The sequence below is a fragment of the Salvelinus namaycush genome, chromosome 14 (assembly GCF_016432855.1).
Source record: "Salvelinus namaycush isolate Seneca chromosome 14, SaNama_1.0, whole genome shotgun sequence".
Classification (NCBI taxonomy): Eukaryota; Metazoa; Chordata; class Actinopteri; order Salmoniformes; family Salmonidae; genus Salvelinus; species Salvelinus namaycush.
In genome coordinates this window covers 23,654,144-23,681,672 of record NC_052320.1, presented here as the reverse complement: position 1 = coordinate 23,681,672, position 27,529 = coordinate 23,654,144, and the positions used below count along the sequence as shown (strand labels likewise).

At 41.6% G+C, this 27,529-nt stretch overlaps 1 protein-coding gene across 2 annotated transcripts; it reads right to left on the bottom strand.

Annotated features, from left to right (window-relative positions):
* Nucleotides 1-120: 120 nt before the first annotated feature.
* tmco4 (transmembrane and coiled-coil domains 4) lies at nt 121-18,893 on the bottom strand. 2 transcript variants are annotated; one of them, XM_039008225.1, is made up of 14 exons: nt 18,618-18,893; nt 17,944-18,094; nt 16,879-17,053; nt 16,636-16,663; nt 16,394-16,523; nt 15,914-16,011; nt 14,032-14,175; nt 13,742-13,861; nt 13,227-13,391; nt 12,384-12,520; nt 9,714-9,798; nt 9,321-9,438; nt 8,913-9,030; nt 121-1,047 (listed from the first exon to the last, which is right to left on the bottom strand). In XM_039008225.1, the coding sequence occupies exons 1-14, from the start codon at nt 18,667-18,669 to the stop codon at nt 490-492; spliced, it is 2,079 nt and encodes a 692-aa protein (XP_038864153.1). In that variant the 5' UTR covers nt 18,670-18,893; the 3' UTR covers nt 121-489. The 2 variants fall into 2 exon arrangements, with proteins under 2 accessions (XP_038864153.1, XP_038864155.1); XM_039008227.1 differs by lacking the exons at nt 9,714-9,798; nt 12,384-12,520 and having other exon boundaries at nt 18,618-18,892.
* Between the last annotated feature and the right edge of the window lie 8,636 nt (nt 18,894-27,529).

Genomic DNA, 27,529 nt, shown 5'->3' with positions numbered 1-27,529 from the left:
GATGGAAAAATTATCTAGGTGTAATTTGGCATACAGGGCAGGAGTGGATGAGGAAGAGCTAAGCACTGAGATAACCATAATCCCCAACAGATGGAATAATCGACCAGAGGAATTCAGGAATATAGTTAGAACTCATTCATGCTGCATTGTCTTTATATCCATAAAAGTGGGGGATGTCTATAATTCAATGTTTTGTAATTAAATGTTTTCAATTTACATCCTGCCTACATAAAACCAACAATACTTGAACACACTATACATTATGCAACACTTTTTTTCAGATTAACTTGTAAATGAAATGATTGACAAAACTTAGACTGCCATAGTTAAATAAATAAAAAATATTTTTTTTAACATTTGTGGTACTGACGACTTAGCTGAGTGTTCTGGCACCTGAGTGTGCTGTGAAGGTAAAGGAGGTCTTTCCACACACGATTGGGATGTTGTTGGTAATTCAAGTTGAGAAGAGGCAGTTGGTCCTGTAACGTCCTATGTCCGCCTGTTTGGTCCCATGTGTTTGTGCTCGGGAGTCCAGTGTGTGTCCTCCCAACTCCAGGACGTGTGTTCAGTGTCAGTCTCTATCCCCTCCACTCCCTCCCCCCATTCCTCCTCCAGCTCTTTTCCCCATCCGTCAAACTCTAGATGGGAAGGTGCACAGTTGTCCTCATGAGTGGCATTCCCCTCAGAACTCTGTTGCAGGTTGCCCCCAAGAATGTTTTCAGTTGTAACAACATCGATCTCGTTTAGCGAGTCCAACAGATCTGATATGTCGGGGATATCCCAACCGTCTCCCATATCCTCTATTTCCTCCAGCTGCCCTCCCTCACCCATGCAAGTCTCATCTGCTCCAGCCGAAGAACCAACCAGTTTTTGCTCTTCAGCCACATCCCCTTGTACTGATTGGACCATGGCTATGTCCAGTTTTCTCTCGGTCATAGTGAGTGGTTGAAGAGGTCCGCCCCCAGCTCCTGGAACTTCTCTGGTGGGCACGCCCACTGCTACGAGGATGGTATCCATCTGACGCATGTAGTCCAAGTGACCTTTCACCTAAAAGAAGAGGGGAGGGGAGGGGGGGGTTTAAAATCATTTGAATATGTGCAAAGAAGGAAAAGTGGGCTTTGTGGACACATTTTCACCCTTTTACCGATGGAAATTAAAAACACACCATGGACTTGTTTTAATAACTGGAAATTACGTTACACTTTAGATTTCACGTTGTGGTAACTGAAGTTATGCCATGAATAGGCCACTTTATAACCCGCAAACAACTGTAAAACATAATGCTGTAGAGTTCCATCATTTCCATTCAAACACTAGGGCCAGGACAAAACCAGTGTCGCAATATTTTTTCATGGCAAAAATGAAAACACGATGCAGACCAAACTCTCTGGTCGTCTAAAAACCTGCTGTATGTAAAATATTGTGTGCTATAGCTTGGAAAATAAATACATGTGCTCTGGATAACAACTTAATGATGATTCATGTTCTGTTTCCTTGCCACGATACTGGTATCATCCCAACCCTATTCAACACATGTCAAGGTTGTAATGCTCTCCAAGTTGTCCTTTGCCTAGTTAAGTAAAGGTTACATTTAAAATTAAATTAAAATCTACCATGAGGATTTTCTGTCAAAAGTCCATGGGGGTGGTGGCTGAATACCTAAGCCTGGTTGTGAACTGACAGTACAAGCTGCAGTTACCTTAACATAGTTTTCCTTCAACTTTAAATAAATGGTGTATTATGAATACATGTCTATGTTGTAGTAATAAAAGGTTTTAGAGACAGTATTGGCAAACAAGAGAAAGTACAAGGTTGCCTGACACCAACTGAAATGTACTATTGAACACAGCCATTGTGTAGCTAGAAGTCTTCTCAACCTTCAGTCTGCTGAAGAACTCACGCAATCAATGCCTCCCGGCAGCTCAATAGTAAACGTTTTCAGATCTCAATAGCTTGGCCTCTAACTCCATTCCCAAGGCCGTGGAGGCATTGAGGCCTGTAGCATCATGAAGCTACAATGGGCATTTAGAGGATGAAAGGATCACACCTTATCAACACCTGTGATTGCTTTATGCCTCACTCTAATGTCAATATGCCTTGTCTACTGCTGTCTTGGCTAGTTTTTACAGTTTTATTTCACTGTAGAGCCTTCAGTCCCACTCAAAATGAATTAGATAGCTCTTTCGTCCCACCCCACACACATGCGGAGACCTCACCTGGCTTAACTTGTCCCTCCAGAGACAAAACCTCTCTCCATCACTCAACACCTAGGTTTACCTCCACTGTACTCACATCCTACCATACCCTTGTCTGTACATTATGCCTTGAATCTATTCTACCACGCCCAGAAATCTGCTCCTATTTTCCCTCTGTCCCCCAACGCACTAGACGACCAGTTCTTATAGCCTTTAGCCGTACCCTTATCCTACTCCTCCTCTGTTCCTCTGGTGATGTAGAGGTTAACCCAGGCCCTGTAGCCCCTAGTTCCACTCCTATTCCCCAGGCGCTATCATTTGTTGACTTCTGTAAACGCAAAAGCCTTGGTTTCATGCATGTTAACATCAGAAGCCTCCTCCTTAAGTTTGTTTTATTCACTGCTTTAGCACACTCCGCCAACCCTGATGTCCTAGCCGTGTCTGAATCCTGGCTTAGGAAGGCCACACAAAATCCGTAAATTTCCATCCCCAACTACAACATTTCCCGACAAGATAGAACTGCCAAAGTGGTGGAGTTGCAACCTACTGCAGAGATAGCCTGCAGAGTTCTGTCATGCTATCCAGGTCTGTACCCAAACAGTTCGAGCTTCTACTTTTAAAAATCCACCTTTCCAGAAATAAGTCTCTCACTGTTGCCACTTGTTATAGACCACCTCAGCCCCCAGCTGTGCCCTGGACAACATATGTGAATTAATTTCTCCCCATTTATCTTCAGAGTTTGTACTGTTAGGTGACCTAAACTAGGATATGCTTAACACCCCGGCCGTCCTACAATATAAGCTAGATGCCCTCAATCTCACACAAATTATCATGGAACCCACCAGGTACAACCCTAAATCTGTAAACACGGGCACCCTCACAGATATCATCCTGACCAACCTGCCCTCTAAATACACCTCTGCTGTCTTCAACCAGGATCTCAGCGATCACTGCCTCATTGCCTGCGTGCATAATGGGTCCGCAGTCAAACGACCACCACTCATCATTGTCAGATGCTCCCTAAAAAAACACTTCAGCAAGCAGGCCTTTCTAATCGACCTGGCCCAGGTATCCTGGAAGGATATTGACCTCATTCCGTCAGTAGAGGATGCCTGGTTATTCTTTAAAAATGCTTTCCTCGCCATCTTAAATAAGCATGCCCCATTCAAAAAAATGTAGAACTAAGAACAGATATAGCCCCTGGTTCACTCCAGACCTGACTGCCCTTCACCAGCACAAAAACATCCTGTGGCGTATTGCATTAGCATCGAATAGCCCCAGCGATATGCAACTTTTCAGGGAAGTTAGGAACCAATATACACAGGCAGTTAGGAAAGCAAAGGCTAGCTTTTTCATGTAGTTCTAACTCCAAAAAGTTCTGGGACACTGTAAAGCCCATTGAGAATAAGAGCACCTCCTCCCAGCTGTCCACTGCACTGAGGCTAGGAAACACAGTCACCACCGATAAATCTACGATAATCGAGAATTTCAATAAGCATTTTTCTACAGCTGGCCATGCTTTCCACCTGGCTACCCCTACCCCGGTCAACAGCTCTGCACCCACCACAGCAACTTGTCCAAGCCTCCCCCATTTCTCCTTTACCCAATCCAGATAGCTGATGTTCTGAAAGAGCTGCAAAATCTGGACCCCTACAAATCAGCTGGACTAGACAATCTGGACCCTCTCTAAAATTATCCGCTGTAATTGTTGCAACCCCGATTACTAGCCTGTTCAACCTCTCGTATCGTCTGAGATCCCTAAAGATTGGAAAGCTGCCGCGGTCATCCCCCTCTTCAAAGGGGGAGACACTAGACCCAAACGGTTACAGACCTATATCTATCCTACCCTGCCTTTCGAAAGTCTTCAAAAGCCAAGTTAACAAACAGATCACCGACCATTTCGAATCCCACCATAGCTTCTCCGCTATGCAATCTGGTTTCCGAGTTGGTCATGGGTGCACCACAGCCATGCTCAAGGTCCTAAACGATATCATAACCGCCATCGATAAAAGACAATACTGTGCAGCCGTATTCATCAACCTGGCCAAGGCTTTCGACTGTCAATCCCCGCATTCTTATCGGCAGACTCAATAGCCCTGGTTTCTCAAAATGACTGCCTCGCCTGGTTCACCAACTACTTCTCAGACAGAGTTCAGTGTGTCAAATCGGAGGGCCTGTTGTCTGGACCTCTGGCAGTCTATGGGGGTGCCACAGGGTTTAATTCTCAGGCCGACTCTTTTTCTCTGTATACATCAATGATGTCGCTCTTGCTGCTGGTGATTCTCTAATCCACCTCTACGCAGACGACACCATTCTGTATACTTCTGGCCCTTCTTTGGACACTGTGTTAACAAACCTCCAGACAAGCTTCAATGCCATACAACACTCCTTCCGTGGTCTCCAACTGCTCTAAAATGCAAGCAAAACTAAATGCATGCTCTTCAACCGATCGCTGCCCGCACCCGCCCACCCGTCTAGCATCACTACTCTGGACGGTTCTGAATATGTGGACAACTACAAATACCTAGGTGTCTGGTTAGACTGTAAACTCTCCTTCCAGACTCACATTAAGCATCTCCAATCCAAAATTAAATCTAGAATTTTGCAACAAAGCATCCTTCACTCATGCTGCCAAACATACTAGAGGTCGACCGATTAATTGGAATGGCCGATTTCAAGTTTTCATAACAATCGGAAATCGGTATTTTTTTTTTTTTAAACACCTTTTTAAAAATCTTTATTTAACTGACTTGCCTAGTTAACTTCTTGCCACTATAGGGGGTGCTGTTTTCGCATTAGCATAATTTCCTCTACAGATTAAACTGCCTCTTATTCAATTATTGCTCTTACTATATGCATATAATTAATACCATTGGATAGAAAACAATCTATAGTTTCTAAAACCGTTTCAATTTTGTCTCTGAGTTAAACAGAAGTCATTTGACAGCACTTTCCCTGACCAAGAAGAAGAATGCAAGATGTGTATGCTCGCTTCAACGCTCTGCCTATATATGGTCACGCCACCTATGACCCGAAACACACTTCATTCGTCTTCCTCTGGGTGTCAAGAGGACGTCAGAGGAGAAATTTTTTGTTTACCTTGTACTGACGTGAAATAAGACCTATTTCTTTGGCGTGACCGACAACTTCCGGTTCTCTGATTCGCGCTATTTGGAGGTGCGATTGTCTACTGTTTTGCTGCCGTTACGGATGAAAACTATCTCCGTCTCGAAGTTTGTTTGATACATGTGACCATATCATCTTAACCTTTAACGAGTCACCAACCCGGATCCGGGATCACCCCCCACTCCCCCCCCACTGAGTAGCATAGCTAGCATAGCGTCACAAGTAAATTGTAGCATCTAAATATCATTAAATCACAAGTCCAAGACACCAGATGAAAGATACAGATCTTGTGAATAAAGCCACCATTTCAGATTTTTAAAATGTTTTACAGGGAAGACACAATATGTAAATCTATTAGCTAACCACGTTAGCATAAGACACAATTTTTTTACTCCAACAGTTTTTTCCTGCGTCAGTAGCTATCACTAATTCGACTAAATAAAAATATATATAGCCACTAACCAAGAAACAACTTCATAAGATGACAGTCTGATAACATATTTATGGTATAGCATAGTTTTTTTTTTGAAAAATGTGCATTTTTCAGGTATAAATCACAGTTCTACATTGCAGCTGCAATCTGAAATAGTGCTGACGCAGCCAGAACAATTACAGAGACCAACGTCATATAACTAATTACTTATCTTAAAACATTTCAGAAAAATACACAGCGTACAGATATTGAAAGCCCAACATCTGGTGAATCCAAACAATATTTCAGATTTATTAAATGTTTTATAGCGAAAACAAAATGTAGCGCTAAATTAGCATAGCCACGCCAGCCAGAACCAGCTGGGCGCCCGCGACCAGTTCACATGCACGACAGATATATGAAATAACATCGTAAATTGGGTCTTACTATTGCTGATCTTTCATCAGAATGTTGATCAATGTGTCCTTAGTCCTGATGAGTCGTTCAATCCATTCATAATGGCAACTTTCCCTCTTCATTTAGCATATGTACTGGTCGACTGGCCAAAGTAAAAAAAGTCACAGAACGGAACACGGCAAAACTCCCGAAAAAATTCAAATAATCTGATTAAACTATATTGAAAAAACATACATTAAGAACACATTCTTATTTTCAATGACGGCCTAGGAACGTTCTGCCTAGGAACGACAGATTTTTAACCTTGTCAGCTCGGGGGATCCAATCTTGCATTGATTACATTGCACTCCAAGAGGAGCCTGCCTGTTAGCGAATGCAGTAAGCTAAGGTAAGTTGCTAGCTAGCATTAAACTTATCTTATAAAAAACAATCAATCAATTACTGTCATTGCTCCAATGTGTACTTAACCATAAACATCAATGCCTTTCTTAAAATCAATACACAAGTATATATTTTTAAACCTGCATATTTAGCTAAAAGAAATCCAGGTTAGCAGGCAATATTAACCAGGTGAAATTGTGTAATTTCTCTTGCGTTCATTGCACGCAGAGTCAGGGTATATGCAACAGTTTGGGCCGCCTGGCTCTTTGCGAACTAATTTGCCAGAACTTTACGTAATTATGACAACATTGAAGGTTGTGCAATGTAACAGGAATATTTAGACTCATGGATGCCACCCGTTAGATAAAATACGGAACGGAATAAAAGTTTTGTTTTCGAGGTGATAGTTTCCGGATTAGTCAAAGGTATATGGTTTAGAGAGAAATAGTCGACGCGTTATAATTCCTGTAATAACTTGCGGCTGAATTTGAAAGGGGTTCCTTCGTTATTTTACCGTTCATGTCTTCCATAGAGAATGTCTTGATCTACTTCAAATAAGGTCTGTGTTTCGTGCAGGCTTAAACCGCCTCGACGTTTTGATACCCGTGTAAATCTCACTAGGATAAGGTAATGTTTGTCAACATATTTTCATAAATCCACATTTTTTTTAAATCTTCGCTTTTATTTAGCCAATATTGATCAGAGTTACCTTGTCCTATGGATATCTACACAGTTATAAAATTAGCACGTGATGTAAGCCTACACGAAACATAGACCTTATTTTAAAAAGTGAATCTAAAAATATCCTATGGAATAAATGAAGGAACCGCTTTTCAGATTTTGCTAGGTGTCATGGGAATTATGACTCGCACTTTGGTTGTCAATTCTTACCATGCCCATTATTAAAATAGGATTTCCTGCATATAGAAATTAAAGTTTTTGTTTTCAACATTCATCACAGGTAACTTAAACTCTATTTTTATTCAAACAGTTGAGAGTATTCGTCTCCTAAGCAGACTCTTCAGTATCATTGTCACTTCAGAGCTGTGTGCGTGTGTGTATTTATGTATTATATTAAGTTAAAATAAAAGTGTTCATTGTTCATTCAGTATTGTTGCAATTGTCATTATTACAAAAATGTGTGTGTGTATGATATATATATATATAAATAAAAAAAGTTAAATAAATCTGCCGATTTAATCGGTATCGGCTTTTTTTGTCCTCCAATAATCGGTATCGGCATTGAAAAATCATAATCGGTCGACCTCTAAAACATACCCTCGTAAAACTGACTATCCTACCGATCCTTGACTTTGGCGATGTAATTTACAAAATAGCCTCCAACACTCTACCTAGCAAATTGGATGTAGTCTATCACAGTGCCATCCGTTTTGACACCAAAGCCCCATATACTATCCTACCACTGCGACCTGTATGCTCTCGTTGGGTGGCCCTCGATTCATATTAGTCGCCAAACCCACTGGCTCCAGGTCACCTGTAAGTCTTTGCTTGGTAAAGCCCCACCTTATCTCAGCTGGTTACCATAGCAGCACCCACCCGTAGCACGTGCTCCAGCAGGTATATTTCACTGGTCACCCCTAAAGCCAACTCCTCTTTTGGCCGCCTTTCCTTCCAGTTCTCTGCTGCCAATGACTGGAACAAATTGTAAAAATCACTGAAGCTGGAGACTTAAATCTCCCGAACTAACTTTAAGCATCAGCTGTCAGAGCAGCTTACCGATCATTGCACCTGTACATAGCCCATCTGTAAATAGCCCACCCAACTACCTCATCCCCATATCGTTTTTTTATTTTTATAGCTCCTTTGCACCCCAGTATCTCTACTTGCACATTCATCTTCTACACATCTATCACTCCAGTGTTGAATTGCTAAATTGTAATTATTTCGCCACTATTTATTGCCTTACCTCCCTAATCTTACTACATTTGCACACACTGTATATAGATTTTTCTATTGTGTTTTTGACTGTACATTTGTTTATCCCATGTGTAACTCTGTGTTGCACTACTTTGCTCCAGCTTGGCCAGGTCGCAGTTGTAAATGAGAACTTGTTCTCAACTGGCCTACCTGGTTAAATAAAGGTGAAATAAAAAATAAAAATCACCAGGTGAGTCGGTACTGCACAGTGATGTGTGAATTCTCCCTCTGCTTACACCTGGTAGTCATTGACTTCAGGCAAATCATTTTGTTAAGCAGCATGCGCTAAACAACAACAGTCAGTGCAATAACAAAAGCACAATGATGCTGTGTTGGATAGAAAATAAATAGACTAAGCTGAAACCTAGTGTCATGTAATGTCATGTAAAAGCTGCCACTTTTCATTTGGAAATGACTAATTGAGGTACAATAGTCTAACTCACCACAGAAGATAGATCCACGTTGAATATGCGCCGATCATTCAAGCTGATTGGCTGAAGCCCTGCAACAGACAGCTGTGCCGACGAACCCCTGTACACGTATCCCAGTAGCCAGTCCCCTCTGACAGGTTGATGGACCAATTAATAAAAACCACAGCACCTTTATATCATGAATGTGCTACCTTTATCAATGAAGAGACTAAATAATTTATATGCTTATTTATGCCATTCCTAGTAGATAAAGAATGCATGCATATGAAAATATTTAATGCATTTTTATAATTTCGAAATGGTCATATACATTAATATTTTTAATTGACAATAGCTCAAATTCAAAACTTGCTGTATACATTTTTTGCATCACCCAGACAACAATCTCACCCCCAAGGTAAGATGGGATATCTTTCTCACCTGCAGTATCCATTCACTATCTTCCCAGCGACCACCTTGACCATTCTCTCCCAGGCTTGGGCAGTGCCATCTACTGGGGCACCCAATAGGACAACATCCTCCACCACGCCCTCACAACCTGAGACCATGTACAACAGGATAGGAAGAGAGAGATTGTTCATTTGAACAGTTCTGTATTGCAGTTGTGTGTGTGTGTGGAAGCAGTGACATGTATCTTAAAAATCTCACAAAAATGAATATTTTGATTAATAGATCAAAAGCATACCTAGATGATTATGCAAATTCTTTGAAGGCATTTCAGTTAAATGCAACAATACAATTTGACGATTGTTAGGCTTGTTACACTCTATAGTATGTATAAAGTCAGGCAAGGGTTTAGTGTGCTTGCTCTACCTTGATCTTTGGCAAGTTCCTGAAGGCAGAAGTAGATAACCCTCGCTCCAAGACTGAAGCCAATGAGACTCACAGGACGCTTTCCCTTTAAAAACACCCATGCTGATTTGTTGACACAACAAACATCATGACACAGGCTTTCAAAATCCAGATAATTGTAAACACATCTACAGCAGAAAATCTATAAAATCTAACTTTAGTTGTATAAAGATATGTCCATTGTAAAACCTTCAATGTGAATACTCAAACTCCAATGACAAAACCAGCTAGGGCTCGGCGATATGGCATAAAAATCATATCTGGATTTAGTTTTAATTTACAGGATTTTCACGATATTTTTACATTTTGTTACATTTTTACACACTGCATTTCAAACAGTCTGCAATAATTTAATGAATTCAGTGCTTGTGAAATTATACCTAGGATAAATAATCCTTCCACAACCATAAGACCCACTAATAATTTAATTATTTTTATTAAAATGGTTTAAACCAGGATTTTTGCAAAAATCACTGATCTGGCTATGAAAATGTCCTTTTTGTCTCAAATTTAACCAGAACCATGCATAATGCACATTCACTAATAACGACTAACTTCTTGTAGCAGGCATTTAAAAAAATAACAGGTCTCAAACAATCTCTCAAGCACAAGCCCACGTGCTCGTGAGTAGCCAGCTCATCTTCATATTTCAAGTTAAGCCAAATTAGCAACGTTGTCGATATATTTTGCGAGTTTTCATATTCCTCCAGCAACTTGTATTGGTTAAAGATTCTAGCAACAAATTCAATTACTTTTCAGGCTGCCTTCGGGGAGTTATGACACCAAGGGTTACTATGGTTTTGAAAAGTATTCAACAACTTTCCCCACTCAATTCTGCCACAAATGAGAGCAGGTGAAGCTGTCTGTGCAACAGAAGTCACAGCAACTTCGCACACACGGGTGTAGAAGCAGAAGGGGTGGGGGTGAAAATCTATATCCGGGACTGCAGCAAGGCAAATTGGTGCTGTGACGTCGTCACGGGAAAAACACCATCTAGCGACAAATCAAGGAGCCAATAGCAGATCTCACTGAAAAATACCTTTATTTAACTAAGCAAGTCAGTTAAGAAAAAAAATATTATTTACAATGACGGCTTATCCCAGACGACGCTGGGCCAATTGTGCACCACCCTGTGGGACTCCCAATCACGGCCAGATGGGATACAGCCTGAATTGGAACCAGGTACTGTAGTGACGCCTCTTGCACTGAGATGCAGTGCCTTAGACCGCTGTGCCACTCAGGAGACTAATGCACACTGCTTGCTAGCTAACAAGGTAGAACAGCTGAACTGTTATGAACACACCCCTCTGTCCATCTCCAACTGTTTGAACAGCATGCTAGCCTGTCCACTTTGTTCAAACTGAGTATTCATTTTCCAGAACCAATGTTAATTGATGCTCCTGTTTTAGTAGTGTCAGTTCTGAGTGCAATTTGAAGAGTTGAGACAGAAAAAGGGCATTGTTAAAAAGGTTAAGTTATTTTAAAGTAAAATAATGTCTCAATGTCTTTCGGTGTCCATATGAACTATTCTGTTGGTCCAAACCTCAATTGCAAATAGCAAGTTGAAACCGTTTGTCAGAGAGGAAGAAGTGATCTCTCTTCTTTGTTGTTGTGAGTGGCAGGGGCTTGGTGTGTGTGTGTGTAAATGGGAAGGTGCACAGCCACAGCAGAAGTGAAGGAGACGAGACAAAAAGACATTAGAACAAGTGGACATTAACGCTTATACAAAAATTAAATAAAACTCCATTATTGCGATATCACGATATTTCAAATACGTCTCACATAATTTGTAATAATTTGATGTATTGCCGAGCCCCAATTACAGCTACAGTGTCTCCGTAACTATTTGTACAGTGAAGAATTTTTTCTTATTTTGGCTCTATACTCCAAAAGTTAGGATTTGAAATCAAACAATGACTATAAGGTTAAAGTGCAGACTGTCAGCTTTAATTTTAGTGTATTTTCATCCATATCAGGTGAAGGATTTAGAAATTACAGCAGTTTTTGTACATCAGAAAGTATTGGTACAAATTCACTTGTGTAGTAAAAAGTTAAGTATATGTTCCCATATTCATAGCATGCAACTCTTTGTTTTGGTTGTTTCAGATGATTTTGTGCCCAACAGAAATGAATGTTAAATAATGTACTGTATCATTTTGGAGTCACTTTTATTGTAAATAAGAATAGAATATGTTTCTAAACAGTTCTACATTAAAGTAGATGCTACCATGATTACAGATAATCCTGAATGAATCGTGAATAATGATACACAAGTGAATTTGTCCCAATACTTTTGCTCCACTGGGGGGGACTATGTATAAAATGTGCTGTAATATCGAAACGGTTCACCTGTAATGGGTGTAAATACCCTAAAATTAAAGGTGACAGTCTGCACTTTAACCTCAGTCATTGTTTGATTTAATATCCACACCTTTGAAGTATAGAGCCAAAAGAAGAAATAATGCTTCACTGCCCCAATAATTAGAGGGCACTGTAAATCTATATTTAATCCATCCTTAAACGTATTTACTTATGTAATTAACAAGAGATCCCTGTTTCAACAGGATTGAATCCTACTGAGCGGTCATGCTGGTGTGTGGTGGCAGCTGTTATCAGTAGTGAGAAGCGTACCTGCTGCCTACTCCTCAGCACCTGAGCGAGGTGTTTTCCCACCTCGGCTGAGCGACTAAGACACACAGACCAGGGATTGTCTATAACACTGGCCACCGCAAGCAGAGAGGCAGGCCACGTAAGAGCAGTCACAATACCTAGACAGGGACAAGTAGGGGAAAGAGCTTCTCAGTAGGAGGGTTACTAGGCTATCTATGACACTGGAGGACAACACTCAATTTAGGATGCTGGTTAGAATTCAACAATCAAACTTGCTATGTTCATGGAAAAAGTTTTACTTTAAACAAAAATGTATTTAGACTGTTTCTACAGTGCAGGATTAATTGAGTGAGGGGCATGTTCAAAGTTAGTCCTTGAACTCCTGGGTGAAACCAGAAAGAATTCTCAATGGTGTAGCCTACTACAAAATCCCATTCAACCAAACAAAGGCTCATTTAACTCAGTCACATTGCTTGCATATAAACTCACATGGCCCCTTATTTCCACCCACACAAACATCAAAGGAACCCTCAGGCTTCTTTCTAACAGCTGTTGCCGACGTTCTATCAGACAAGCCTCCGCATCACGACGTGTCATCCCTATTGATGGCATTTTCAGCACAAGATATTATAACCCATAAAAATATGCCTCCCCTTGAAAAGATCAACATAAGGTATCATCTGTTCAACCAGCTTCTCTGAATGTATCCCTCTCTATGTCTTCCCTCTCATTTCAATGCCTGTCTAAATAAAGTAAATAAAAATGTGTACAATTTAGTGGAATTCCACTCTACATTTAAAAAATAAAATAAAATAGCCTGGGGTGAGGCATGTTCTGATGGGGAGGCGTGGTGTGATTACCTACCTGACAGCACGGTATACTTAAGGGCCTCCTGGGCCACCATGCTGACCAGGCCGTCGAGAAGAGCAGCCATGGTGGAACCCAGGTCCCTAAGGAAACGAGACTCCCACACCAGACAGTACTGCTCCCCGCACGCACCCAGACTGCACCAAGGAGCCTGGAACGAACCTGAGGGTGGGAGAGAGGACAGGAAGCGGGAGTTCAGCAAAGTGGATACCGGTAAGTGTGCGTCTCATGAAACTATTAGTTGTAATAGTGATGGACACCGATATGGAAAATCTATATCAGTTGCATTTTTTCAATTTGCTACCGATATCATATGGTGTTATGAATAACATTGCAGCTTTCTGTTCCATCAAGATTCTCCTACATTTTGCCTCCATGGGTTTATAAAGTATGTACAGTAGATGACCTTGGTAGTTTTTAAGTGGCAGTCAGTGTATGTGGACACAGTTTGATGTTAGTATTATTGATGGTAAATTCTAAAGTGAGACTGGTGAGAGGTTATGCTTGCTCACTGTATTTTCCAGTGCAGAGCCAGCCAGTCACAGCCACAGTCAGGTGTAGGTGCTTCCCTGAGCTCAGTGGCAGAAACTCAAACTCCTCTATTGCTCCCACCCGCTTATTCATCTTATAGCCTAGCGAGAGACAGAGATGGAGCGAGTGAGAAAATAATGCAAATGATCAAAGGAAAGGGATTCTGATCTCAAACAAAAAATGTAAAAAGTAAACAAACTATCACCAATAAAAAACGAGACCAACTATCTTCATACACTGCCAAAGCCCCTTCATCTCCCAGTGATCTCACCAGTTAAGCCAGCCCCTGCTGCTCCAAACAGGGAGGCCATGATGGCGATGCCAGTGGCTGAGCCCAGAACAGCCGCCCCTCCTGCCCCTAGTACGGCCGATGCCCCCGCCGCCACCAGTGGCGCCGCCAACCCGCCCGTCACACCTACAGTTGAAGTCGGAAGTTTAAATACACCTTAGCCAAATACATTTAAACTCAGTTTTTCACAATTCCTGACATTTAATCCTAGTAAAAATTCCCGGTCTTAGGTCAGTTAGGAGCACCACTTTATTTTAAGAATGTGAAATGTCAGAATAATAGTAGAGAATTATTTATTTCAGCTTTTATTTCTTTCATCACATTCCCAGTGGGTCAGAAGTTTACATACACTCAATTAGTATTTGGCAGCATTGCCTTTAAATTGTTTAACGTGGGCCAAACGTTTTGTGTAGCCTTCCACAAGCTTCCCACAATAAGTTGGGTGAATTTTGGCCCATACCTCCTGACAGAGCTGGTGTAACTGAGTCAAGTTTGTAGGCCTCCTTGCTCGCACACGCTTTTTCAGTTCTGCCCACAAATGTTCTATAAAATTGAGGTCAGGGCTTTGTGATGGCCACTCCAATACCTTGACTTTGTTGTCCTTAAGCCATTTTGCCACAACTTTGGAAGTATGCTTGGGGTCATTGTCCATTTGGAAGACCCATTTGCGACCAAGCTTTAACTTCCTGACTGATGTCTTGAGATGTTGCTTCAATATATTCACATCCTCATGATGCCATCTATTTTGTGAAGTGCATCAGTCCCTCCTGCAGCAAAGCACCCACACAATATGATGCTGCCACCCCCATGCTTCACGGTTGGGATGGTGTTCTTCAGCTTGCAAGCTTCCCCCTTTTCCCTCCAAACATAAATATGGTCATTATGGCCAAACAGTTCTAGTTATGTTTCATCAGACCAGAGGACATTTCTCCAAAAAGTACGATCTTTGTCCCCACGTGCATTTGAAAACCGTAGTCTGGCTTTCTTATGCCGGTTTTGGAGCAGTGGCTTCTTCCTTGCTGAGCGGCCTTTCAGGTTATGTTGATATAGGACTCGTTTTACTGTGGATTTAGATACTTCGTTACCCGTTTCCTCCAGCATCTTCACAAGGTCCTTTGCTGTTGTTCTGGGATTGATTTGCACTTTTCGCACCAAAGTACGTTCATCTCTAGGAGACGGAATGCGTCTCCTTCCTGAGCGGTATGGCAGCTGCGTGGTCACATGGTGTTTATACTTGCGTACTATTGTTTGTACAGATGAACGTGGTACCTACAGGCGTTTGGAAATTGCTCCCAAGGATGAACCAGACTTGTGGAGGTCTTCAATTTTGTTTCTGAGGTCTTGGCTGATTTCTTTTGATTTTTCCATGATGTCAAGCAAAGAGACACTGAGTTTGAAGGTAGGCCTTGAAATACATCCACAGGTACACCTCCAATTGACTCAAATTATGTCAATTAGCCTATCAGAAGCTTCTAAAGCCATGAAATCATTTTTCGGGAATTTTCCAAGCTGTTTAAAGGCACAGTGAACTTAGTATATGTAATCTTCTGACCCACTGGTATTGTGATACAGTGAATTATAAGTTAAATAATCTGTCTGTAAACAATTGTTGAAAAAATTACTTGTGTCGTGTACTAAGTAGATGTCCTAACCGACTTGACAAAACTGTAGGTTGTTAACAAGAAATTTGTGGAGTGGTTGAAAAAGTAGTTTTAATGACTCCAACGTAAGTGTATGTAAACTTCTGACTTCAATTGTACATTAAATAATGGCATAATTTTCTAATGAGTGAGTAATACATTTTTGGGGGAATTTCTCAATGTTGCCTCTCATACTAGCAATTGGCCCAAGTAAAAGCACTGACCAATCACAGCTCCTCCGCCCACAGTGGCCAGGCCAATGAGGAGGTAGCGTCGTAATTTGCGTCCTCTCTCTTTTGTCTGTCGCCGAGATGACTCCTCTCTGAGAGATAAAAGAAAGAAGACAATCTGAATATACAGTGAGATACATAATGGTCTATAAACAATAGATGTATTGGTGCATTCATATAGGCTACTCAAAGACAATGTTTACAATGTGACGGAAATACTACAGTTTATGGTTAAATGTTTCACCACATGGTCATTCCATACTAAAATCAAACCAAGTAGACCATAAAGGATAAACAAACTTACTGTTGTAGTCAGTCCTGAGGCAAAGCAATGACACATAAAAGAGAGTAAACTGAATGTAATTACCCATGCAAAAATCGTACTGCCGCCTACGTAGTTAAACATTTTATCTAGTTAAACATCTTCATGACTAGGGAAACTCGTTTTTATTCATTCTTCTCTCCCTCACTTACGCGGTCTCCACCACTCCCTCTCTCAGTCGTTCGCCCAGCGTCGCCTCAAACTCCTCCAGTTGCTGAGGGGACACTCGCAGTAGACAGCTGACATGGCGAATTAGGACTCGTGATCTGGAATCGTACAGGCCTGTGGACAAAGTATGTTTTGGTCACATTCAGTACTTTATGAATTTAGTACTTTATGAACTTTCCAGTTATGATGAAGGCCAACTACTAATTAATTCATGTAAGCTACTTACCATCTTTGACGGAAAAAGACACAAGGTCCTGTGAGTGAGAGAAAATGACACAAGGAACTTGTGAATGATCTTAGAAGTGTCAGTATGCCCAAAGATTACTTTGTTTTGAAGTGCTGGGCCACAAACATAATAAGTTACATGCATCACTTGTGCAAAAAAGAGAGAGCATGGTCATATCACCAATACACTGATGAATCATTCCAGCATTTGATTAGATATGTGCAGGGCAGTGACCGAACCCACCTGTGTGATGGGAGTGGCACCTGCAGACAGTAGTGGCTCAGCCTGAAGGATAGAGAGGAAGGTGTCGCTGCCCTCGAATCCCAGGCCTGCTAGAAAGGCCCCCATGACGGGCATCACTGACTCGTCCAGACCCAGCCATTGCACCAGCCCCTCCAGGTACTGCTCCCGGAAACACCTGTACAACGATCAGAGGACAAAAGTTTAGGCAAAGCCAGCAAGACGTTCATATTCATATCAACAAATGTATTAAAATAACCTTACAGAAGGACAACCATCTCTGCAGCACTTGTATAGCTTCTTTAATCAGAACAACAGTTTTCAGCTGTGCTAACATAATTGCAAAAGGGTTTGCTAATGGTCAATTAGCCTTTTAAAATGATAAACATGAATTAGCTAACACAACGTGCCATTGGAACACAGGAGTGATAGTTGCTGATAATGGGCCTCTATACGCCTACGTAGATATTCCATTGAAAAAAAATCTGCCGTTTCCAGCTACAATAGTCATTTACAACATTAACAATGTCTACACTGTATTTCTGATCAATTTGATGTTATTTTAATGGACAAAAAAAATTGCTTTTCTTTCAAAAACAAGGTAGTGTGTGTGTGTGTGTGTGTGTGTGTGTATATATATATATATATTTATTTTTATTTTTAAGGAATGCAGTCTTGCTTTAAATTTACTCCTCAGAGTTGTAATAGTAGCACACAATTTCGAAATTGGGTAGTGCATCATCAGTTCCTCTTGTCATGTTTGTCATTGGATACCTTAGAGAGATATTTATAACTTTTTATTTATGTTTTTCAGCCCATAGATATTGTTCGAATTTGTCACTCAAATATAACATGAATACACATTAGACATGGCAAAATGCATACAATTGCAGGAACATTTGCTTTAAAACTGCAAAATTCTCTCCACCAACAAGAGGGATGTGAACAGTTTGTCATGTACAGTACTAGTGCCCATAGAAATAGAAGTGGCATGTGCGTCGGGGGGATGTTCCCCAATGCTGAAAAGGGCCCGTGTGAAACAGTTTGGTAACCCCTGCAGTACGGTACCTGTTCTCAGGTCCAGGAAATAGCTGGCCCAAGGAGACCCCACAGAGCCCAGCGTAGGCAAAGCGCCCTGGTTCAGTCAGCTGCCTGCCAATCACTGCCACAGCGATCGGTTCATCCGGCCTTTCTCGAACGGGCTTCTCCCCCCCTGGATCTGAAGATATTGACAGATAACGTTACTGCTATTACACATTAACAAAATGTATCATATCTTGATAAAGGTTTGATACATCTGACATTTTCAACGATGCTGCACTAGAACAGTCAGTGAAAGTTAACAAATCTACAAAAATGTGGTAGTTAGCTACATGAAAAACAAATGTTATCCTGCATCACGGAGAAACTCACTGAATCCAGGCAAAAATAAGTCCCACAAAAAATATTTAGCAACTTGTTAGTTAGCTAGCTACCTCCTTCCATACACTGCCTCAAATGAGTACGTTCGCTAACTAGTTAGACAACAAAAATAAGTTAAGTGTTCTAGTTAGCTATCTAGCCAAATAAACTGGGGACTATGATACAAGTTATCAAGCTAATGTGCACTCACTGTTCGAAACAGCTGGCGGATAGATAGCTAACGTTAGCTAGCTTACGTTAGCTAGTTTAAGTTAACTAGCTAGATAACCACACGTTGACACGTAGATGTTTCTTTATAAATGCAAAACATTATCGATTACCTGGAGTCAACACTGGATTAAAACAGTGTTGTTTTGATCTTTCCTCCTCCATTTCACTTTGTTAGCATGATGGCTCAGCTAGGTTGTTGTTATCTACTTGTGGTTGAAAGTTCAATGAACTTTTTGCAACTTGACCAAAGAGCTGACGCGTCCAAGCAAGGTCGTGTTCAAAATTGTAACGTTGAGACACAGCTTGTACAGACGTGTAACGATCTGAAACACCTCGTTCGTTCATTCAGCAAGAGTAAATGGATGAGGGGAAATTATTATATGACCCTCGATATTTATTGGAAAGGAGCATCAAGCTCATCAACGTGCACTTTCACCATACTGTGAAGTACATCATAACTTTTCATCTGTAGCCTAATAAACTGCATACTTTCAGTGTTGCCAACTCCTCAGTAAGGAAAGTAGCTATTGGCTGTCCTAAAATTCGCTAAATGACGCCATCACCTAATCTGCATAATTGGCCATGTGAATGTAATTGTGGACGCTGTAGGAGAGAGGAATAACGTAGTGGGAGAGACAAAAAGTAAGTAAAAAACACCCTAAATATGTTTAGAACTACAAATTAACTTTCTTCTGTCGATTCTTGTTTTTTTTTATGTCACAATTCCAACCCTCCTCCTTTATCCGGGTTTGGGACCGGCAAACGTGACTCAAAAGAGACACTCTGGCGGAGTTACTTCGTTTTTTAGTTTTTTAGTTTAGTTCTTAATTTGGTTTGGTTTTTAACCTTATGGTCAATTTAGGAGCCTACAACAAGTCACAGTAAAACATGAACATTTTTAACCATAATTTTTTTAATACATTTTTTTGTATACAATCTACATTAACAATCTAAATGGACCAAAATGAGACAATAGAAAAAACTGTCAATGGCAATGTGAGAAAATTATGGTAACTAGTCTGGCCCTAATTCAGGTTATTTTTTATTTTTTCCCCAGACCCCCCTCCACACACACACAGGCTGTGCTGACTCACAGAAAGAGTGGGTCATCATCATTTTGGTCAAGGCTCTCTATGGCAGGTTCAGCAACTGAGGGAGCTGACTTAAATGAGTTAGCAGCTGATGTGCCAAAAAGCTACAAAACATTATCAGGCAGCTGGTGCTCATAGCAAGCCTCACCAGACAGCTTCAGTCCATATCGAATGTACAGGATGGAGTTAAGGGTCTGCAAGGACATCCAATTTCTAAGTTTGCTTTTTACCACAGTCATCTGGCTGAATACTTTCTCGACTTCAGCATTCGAGTGTGGTAAGGACAACACAGACACAGCAGCCATGGCAAGTTCTTGAAACGGGTTGTTATCAGCTGCATCCCTGAACTTCCAAATCTCACTCCAGAAGCCCAGTTTTTTTTTTTGTCTCATTCCATTTACTAAGATGGATGGCAAGTCATTGCTGGACAATCTTGTCTATCTGCAGGGGAGTAGCCAAGGAGCTTGGCTATTTTTTTCTACTTTTCCAGAACTCTTATTGTGCTTTAGAGTTTCCTCCACATTGAAAAGTGACATGTACTGCAGTGATGTTGTCTGGCAGTCTCACCCTCAATTCATTCGTGAGGGAGATGGGGAAGGCTACACACCGCTTTCAGACATTGTTTTCATCCTCAGGTGCAAGGTGGAGCTCAGCTGCCTTTGTCTCAAAAAGGTAACCAAGGTACGGTTTGGGACTGATGTATCCATCTATTGGCCCTCTGAGTACATCAACATTTGCCAGTGGATTCAGCACCCTGCTGCTCACAGACTTGATCAGGCTAACCAAGCTGTCAAGTAGCTTAAGAGGATCTACTTGCTCTCCCTCAAAAGTCTTGATGGCCAACTGTACCTCACCCAGCACTGACTTTTAAAAAGTCAGATACAATATGTTTTGAGGATCACTGTACATGGAGTATAAAACCTCAGCCATGTAGCAGTGTTCACTGGGCCTTTATCTGTAAAGGTTTCTCCCCACAGTTGATGGTCTCATATATGGCCTTGTAGGCCTCCCTGTGCTTTGGAGACACTGAAAACCAGTTATAAGTCTCTCGTACCAAGTACTCCACACTACGGGGGATGGTGCCATTGGTAGCATGACTTACAGCAAGCTGCAGAGAGTGGCACACACAGTGAATAAGAACCAGATATTTGAGGCCATACTCCTTCTTCAGCACTTTATGGACCCCATTGTTAATCCCCGTCATAACAGAGGCATTGTCAGTCCCTATCCCCAGGAGTTTCTCTTTTTTAAGACAACACTTCTCGAGGAAAGCCACAACAGCACGGGCTATAGATTTGGCATCTCCTCCCTCCAACTCAACAAGCCCCGGAAATGTTGGTGTCACTAAAGTACCTTATCACAACCCCCAGGTACTTTGAAACATTTACATCCATGGACTCATCGAGGAGGAGGCTGAAACGCTGGTCACCCACATTTGCGACCAACTTTTTCAGAAAGTATGGTGCTAGAACACCATTAATCATTTCTGTGCACTTTGTCCTGTGCATTTTGAAGTGGGTAGCAGTGGAGTCTGAGAAAGCAGCTCTACATGCTTCTCCAATGTGATCAGATGCCAGCATGGAACAGTGTTCAGCGATAGCTAATGCCATGGTGGCCTCAGCCTTTTTTGCAGAGAAATTCTTTTTAACCATAAATGGCAGCTTGTTTTGGGTGGAGCTGTTATAAGGCTTTGCCTTTTGAGTATGTTTTTGAGTTGTCGTGTTTTTTTACATCACTAAGTTTGGCGAAGAAATCAGCCTTACAGTATGCCCGTGTATCATCTCCAATAAACAGCTTCAACCAGTCTTTGAATTCAGGATTCCCACTGCGCTCTGTATTTTTGAGTGTACAGTTTAGACTGAGACATGATGAGCTAGCCAGCTAGATGTTTAGCTTATGTCACAGAGAGGCACGCACAAGGTGAGTAAGTGACTGAGGTTGTGTGAGTCAAATGCAGTGATTTATTTTGTGCAGTGATTTATTTTAGACAAAGATTATTATATTTTTTTACCCCCTTTTTCTCCCCAATTTCGTGGTATCCAATTGTTAGTAGTTACTGTCTTGTCTCATCGCTACAACTCCCGTACGGGCTCGGGAGAGACGAAGGCCGAGAGCCATGCGTCCTCCGAAACACAACCCAACCAAGCCGCACTGCTTCTTAACACAGCGCGCATCCAACCCGGAATCCAACCGCACCAATGTGTCGGAGGAAACACCGTACACCTAGCGACCTGGTCAGCGCGCACTGCGCCTGGCTACGGGGGATGTCGCTAGTGCGCGATGAGACAAGGATATCCCTACCGGCCAAACCCTCCCTAACCCAGACGACGCTAGGCCAATTGTGCGTCGCCCCATGGGCTCGAACCCAGAGTCTCTGGTGGCACAGCTGCCACCACTGCGATGCAGTGCCTTAGCCCACTGCGCCACCCGGGAGGCCGACAAAGAACATTTTACATTTACATCCCACCCTGAATGTAAGCCAGGGCGGGATCAGCCAGCGGCGGCTTCCTGCATGCGCGATTCATTTGCAGTCTGGACGTGGAGAGGTGAACATCTGACTGCAGCTGGGAGGGACTGCTGCACGAGGGCTGGGCCGCCTGTGAGTGCTTTGGGACGGGGGTGGGGCCCGGGGCCCACGGCAGCACCCGCTGCTTGTTGAGAAGAGTAAGAACGATACGTGCTTTCACGTCAGAGTCTCAGTCTCCAATAACACCAGAAAAAGTCACTAGATTTGTCGCTAGTTGATTTTCTTGAAAATGTGTTTTGTTAGAGGGGTCTGAATACTCGCTAAATATAGTGACAAAGTTGCTAAATTGGCAACACTGCATGCTTTCCCGAGTTGTAGTGGGAGGACCACACAACACAATTTTACGAACACAAAAATATCCCAACTTTTCTATCATGTTTTGTGGACATTTGGAATGTTTAAATGGTCTATTTCCATCAGGCCTGTCCTGACATTTTTATCCAACATGCAGGCTACTTTACTCGCATAAAAAGGTTGAGTTGAAACCTGGTAATTTAAAAAGATCAAGAACAAAGATTTATTGAATAATAATACAAGACCCATTTTAGTTCTGTCCTGCTCCCATTTGTTCAACTCAGATTTTAGATTGATGTCTCTCAAGAGGTTATAACTTGTGAAGACAACGAAAGAGATAACAAGCAAGGAGGACCTTTGTTAATCTCTCACAAAACTATTTGTTAACCACAAACTAGGTTTCCAATTGACAACAGATTTTCATGCGAATATTCGAAAATCCGCATAACCAAAAATATGCGCATTTTCCCAGCACTAACCTTGTTTTTATGTAAGTAATGTCATAGGCCAACCATATTAATAAAATCATGACAGCTGTGATGGAAACTGTAAGTTTCGTCACAATTTTATAAATGCTGACAGAACATTTGTTCATCTGACATGGTGGGATCTTTTTGTGTGGGTAAAATGAATTATGCGAGAAATAGCGGTGGGAACGCCTTAATGCGCAAATATGGATATATCCTAATAACCATCATATAAAAGTAAACTTGGAATCACACGATGATATGGTGTGTGGTCCTCCCACTGACTCGGGAAACCATGCAGTTTATTAGTTCACGGTGATCTTGATGCTCCTTTCCAATAAATATCAAGGGTCTTATTCTGGCGAGGTGATGATCGATGCTTGATTCCCATTTGACAAATAAAAATATTATCTCTCTTAATTATCTCATCATGTAGACTATCCTACTTGCACTGAATCTGCTTGCTGTTGGCTAGAGCACGCATGCCAAGACCAGAGTCGGCACATTTGATATTTGACCCAGTTTTTGTAAGAAAAATATCGGTAGAAAATGCGATGGATACACATTGAACTTTAGATTTTTATGCGGTACATGAAATCTGATTTTCAAGATGTAGCATATACATGGTTTATGCAGACATTGGCAAGTCACATTCAAGGACTTTCAATTACATTCAAGCACTTAATTGTAATTTTCAAGGACCTTTATATTTAATTGTTGTAATAGCCTATAGAAAACTAACTCCCCCAAAATGAATACAACATTTTTTGCTTTACCAATCGGCCTACCCAATGGCATTATGCATTGACGTTCACATTATTTTTACATTCTAAAATATGTCAGAATAATGTGGGCCGATTGCCTGGCTAAATAGACAACATGCTCCTGACACAAACACACCAATGTGGTATCTGTGTCACGTTCTGATCTTAGTTCTTTTGTTATGTCTTTGTTTTAGTATGGTCAGGGCGTGAGTTGGGTGGGTTGTCTGTTCGTTTTTCTATGTTGTGTTTTGCGTTTGGCCTGGTATGGTTCTCAATCAGAGGCAGGTGTCGTTAGTTGTCTCTGAGAATCATACTTAGGTAGCCTTTTTCCACCTGTGTTTCGTGGGTGATTATTTTCTGTTCTGTGTTTGTATTTTTCACTGTTCAGGACTGTTTCGTTCTCGTGTTTTGTTTTTGTTCGAGTATTCGTTTTCATTAAAAGAGATAATGAATACTTACCACGCTGCACCTTGGTCCTCCTCTCTTTCTCCCAACGACGAACGTTACAATCTGTCAATGTGGTATCTAGTCAGTCTTGCCATTTGAGATGTTGAGAGTTAGAGGGGTTATTGTATCACATTTTAAAACAAGAAAGCAACCAAAAGCCAGGTTCCCTTTGTAATGGAACGCTTTGTATGGAAAGACATTTTGGAAAGCCATTTTGTTATCAATTATATAGCCTTGATTAAAAATATAATTATTACAATATATTTTTCACTGGCCCTAAGTGGCCCACTGACAGGGAAGATCAACTGGCCCAGAGGGTTTCCAAAATCTCCCCTGTATGTAGAACCCTGACACACACAGACTGGCATTCCCGTGCAGTTGTTGCCTCTTCAGAAACTTGGTTTATGTTTGGTCAATTGCACATTACAGTTTGAATAAAACATGATTATTAAAAAAGCTTTGTGAACCAAAAACTAACATGACCAGGTAAAAACATTTCACTAGCACCCTTGCGACCAATAAAAATGTGTGTTGCACTGGAGAGGTGACTCTCTAAACATACCCCCTTTTACCTCTTCCAGGTATTTCCACAGCTTACACGGGGAACTTAATGCCCTACCAGGTTGACCCTCCGGCTGTACAGTGACCTCAGACACAATCTTCGATACGACAAAGCTACATTTCTGAAGCACTGTGGTTGAGATGCTTGCTGGATTCATCGTGCTGGCATCTTCCTGGGGTTGTGCTGCTCCATGGCTGTACTCTCTGATTTTCTGAAATACAACAGACTCTGCTACCCTCCTTAGTGGCTCCATCTCTGTTGAGAGAAGTACCAGAGACACACGTGGGTCCATCAGGCAAGCTGCTGCAAATCAAAATAAAATTGTATTTGTCATATGCGCCAAATACAACAGGTGTAGTAGACCTTACTGTGAAATGCTTACTTACAAGCCCTTAGCTTCTTATGGCTGCAGGGGCAGTATTGAGTAGCTTGGATGAAAGGTGCACAGAGGTGCCCATAGTAAACTGCCTGCTCCTCAGTCCCAGTTGCTAATATATGCATAATATTATTTGTATTGGATAGAAAACACTCTGAAGTTTCTAAAACTGTTTGAATGATGTCTGAGTATAACAGAACTCATATGGCAGGCAAAAACCTGAGAAAAAAATCCAAACAGGAAGTGGGAATTCTGAGGTTTGTCGATTTACAACACAGCCCCTACAGAACACACAGTGGGATATGGATGAGTTTGCACTTCCTACGGCTTCCACTAGATGTCAACAGTCTGTAGAACCTTGTCTGATGCCTCTACTGTGTAGTGGGGCCGAAGGAGACAGGAAATAGTCAGGTCTACCATGACCTGGCCATGCTCTGACCATGCGCGTTCACATGAGAGGGAGCTCTACCATCGCACATCTGAAGTCAATGTAATTTTCCGGTTGGAACGTTACTGAAGATTTATGTTAAAAACATTCTAAAGATTGATTCAATACATCGTTTGACATGTTTCTACTGACTGTTACGGAACTTTTTGACATTTCGTCAGCTTTTAGTGAACGCGCTTTCTGACTTTGGATTTGTTTACCAAACACGCTAACAAAAATAGCTATTTGGACATAAATGATGGACATTACCGAACAAAACGAACATTTCTTGTGGGAGTCCTGGGAATGCATTCCGACGAAGATCAGCAAAGGTAAGTGTTGATAACGAAGTTACTGGAGATCTGAGACCAAGTAGAGACTTTTGGACGAAATGGATATGATATGGTAAAAGGCCGTTTATTCAGAGTAAAAGTATCAAGTACAAGCGTGCACGGACTCGTTCATTCAGCTCTTAGAGAACCTTCAGACAGAGCCCCGAAAACATAGTGCAAATGTATTTTATACAGGTAATAAAGTAGGTTGAGTCTGGCTGGTCTGGTCTTCTGGTTGGTCCTGATGATTTGGGCGAGGTCCCCTTCAGGCTAGTATCACTGTCCCATTGGCTCTGAGTAGAGTTCTTTGTCTTCAGAAATGTTCAGCTAAAACAGGAGTTTAGGTGTGTGCGTAGATGTTCCTATTTTGACATATCTGTGTGTCTCTGTAAAATGTTCAGCTAAAACAGGAGATTTTGTGTGTGCGTAGATGTTCCTATTTTATCAGTGTTTATGAAAGGTTTGCCTCAGCCCTCTGTCCTTGGGTGTGTGTGTGTCTCAGTATCTCGTGAAATGCAGACCCAAGCACCCTTTTGATCAAGGCCTTTCCTGTTTTAATCAGTGTTTGTGTGGGGTTTGTGTCAGCCATCTGTCTCTGGGTGTGTGTGGGTCTCAGTATCTGCTTATGAGTTTGTGAGAAACCCTGTTTTGAAAGAAGTTAGTTATAACAACGTAATAGCAATATGCTTGTGTTATTATAAATGGTATTTATTACAAATCCCCCTCTTCACGTCTCACCAGAGACGTGACAAAAGCTAGGACAAAAGCTACAAATGGCAAAAATAGAGTAAACTTTATCAGAAGATAAAGTTTTGATTCCCCCTCTTCACGTCTCACCAGAGACGTGACAAAAGCTATAAATGGCAGAATAGGGCAAACTTTATCAGAAGATAAAGTTTTAATTCCCCCTCTTCACGTCTCACCAGAGACGTGACAATAGTAGAGCAAGATCTGGTTCGTCTGCCGCAAGCAAAGAAAAAATAAGGATATAATGAAAACAATAAGCCCCCTCAAGTATGGGTAAATGAGCAAGGACAAAAAGGAGACCACACCAATTGCTACACCTGGAGTGGCCAATCACACATTAGTAACCAAAAAAGCGAGAACGTTAAACCCTCAGGTCCATCCCTCTATACAACCTGTATCAGGTGGGCTGTCTCCACCCGGGAACTTCAAACCTTCACAACAGGGAGGACAAACATCACTTTTTATTCATTCGACAACATCAACTACAGCAAACCAAGGGTCCTCCTCTGTCAGGCACACTCTCCTGCGAAAGCTTGATTTCGTATCAGCCTCTCCAACTGGAGCATCAAGCAGCGGCATCATACCAGAGGCCCTTGCCACATCTGTAACAGACTTCTTCAAACAAGGTATGATACAGGCAGCACAGCACAGTAATCATCATTGCAGTGTACTTACCAAACCAACCACCCAGCCAAGGGAACAGTCCACTCTCCTCCACACCTGCAAGACCCTTCATCTCCACTGATAACCTTGCCAACCTACTCAGAGCTTTTGAAATGCTCCCATCCGGACTAGTATTGTTAGGGACAAACGTGCAACACTGTTCTCCAAACATTTTACATACACCTCCCTGGTTGGCCAGAATCATGTCCAGTGTTAGTCTATTTTGTCTACTGGTTTGAGAGGTAGCATCCAATTGTTCAGCCATTCCCGTAAGTGCTGTGTGGGTGTATTTAACAAATCATTATTAATTATAGTAGATATAATT

What these genes read in the sequence shown, in the direction of transcription:
- tmco4 (XM_039008225.1), bottom strand. Translation starts at nt 18,669, where the DNA reads ATGGAGGAGGAAAGATCAAAACAACACTGTTTTAATCCAGTGTTGACT. An exon ending in GTGCCACTCCCATCACACAG is followed by an intron (nt 16,664 to 16,878) that starts GTGGGTTCGGTC and finishes TCTCACTCACAG; the next exon opens with GACCTTGTGTCTTTTTCCGT. An exon ending in ATAGTGAATGGATACTGCAG is followed by an intron (nt 9,031 to 9,320) that starts GTGAGAAAGATA and finishes TCAACCTGTCAG; the next exon opens with AGGGGACTGGCTACTGGGAT.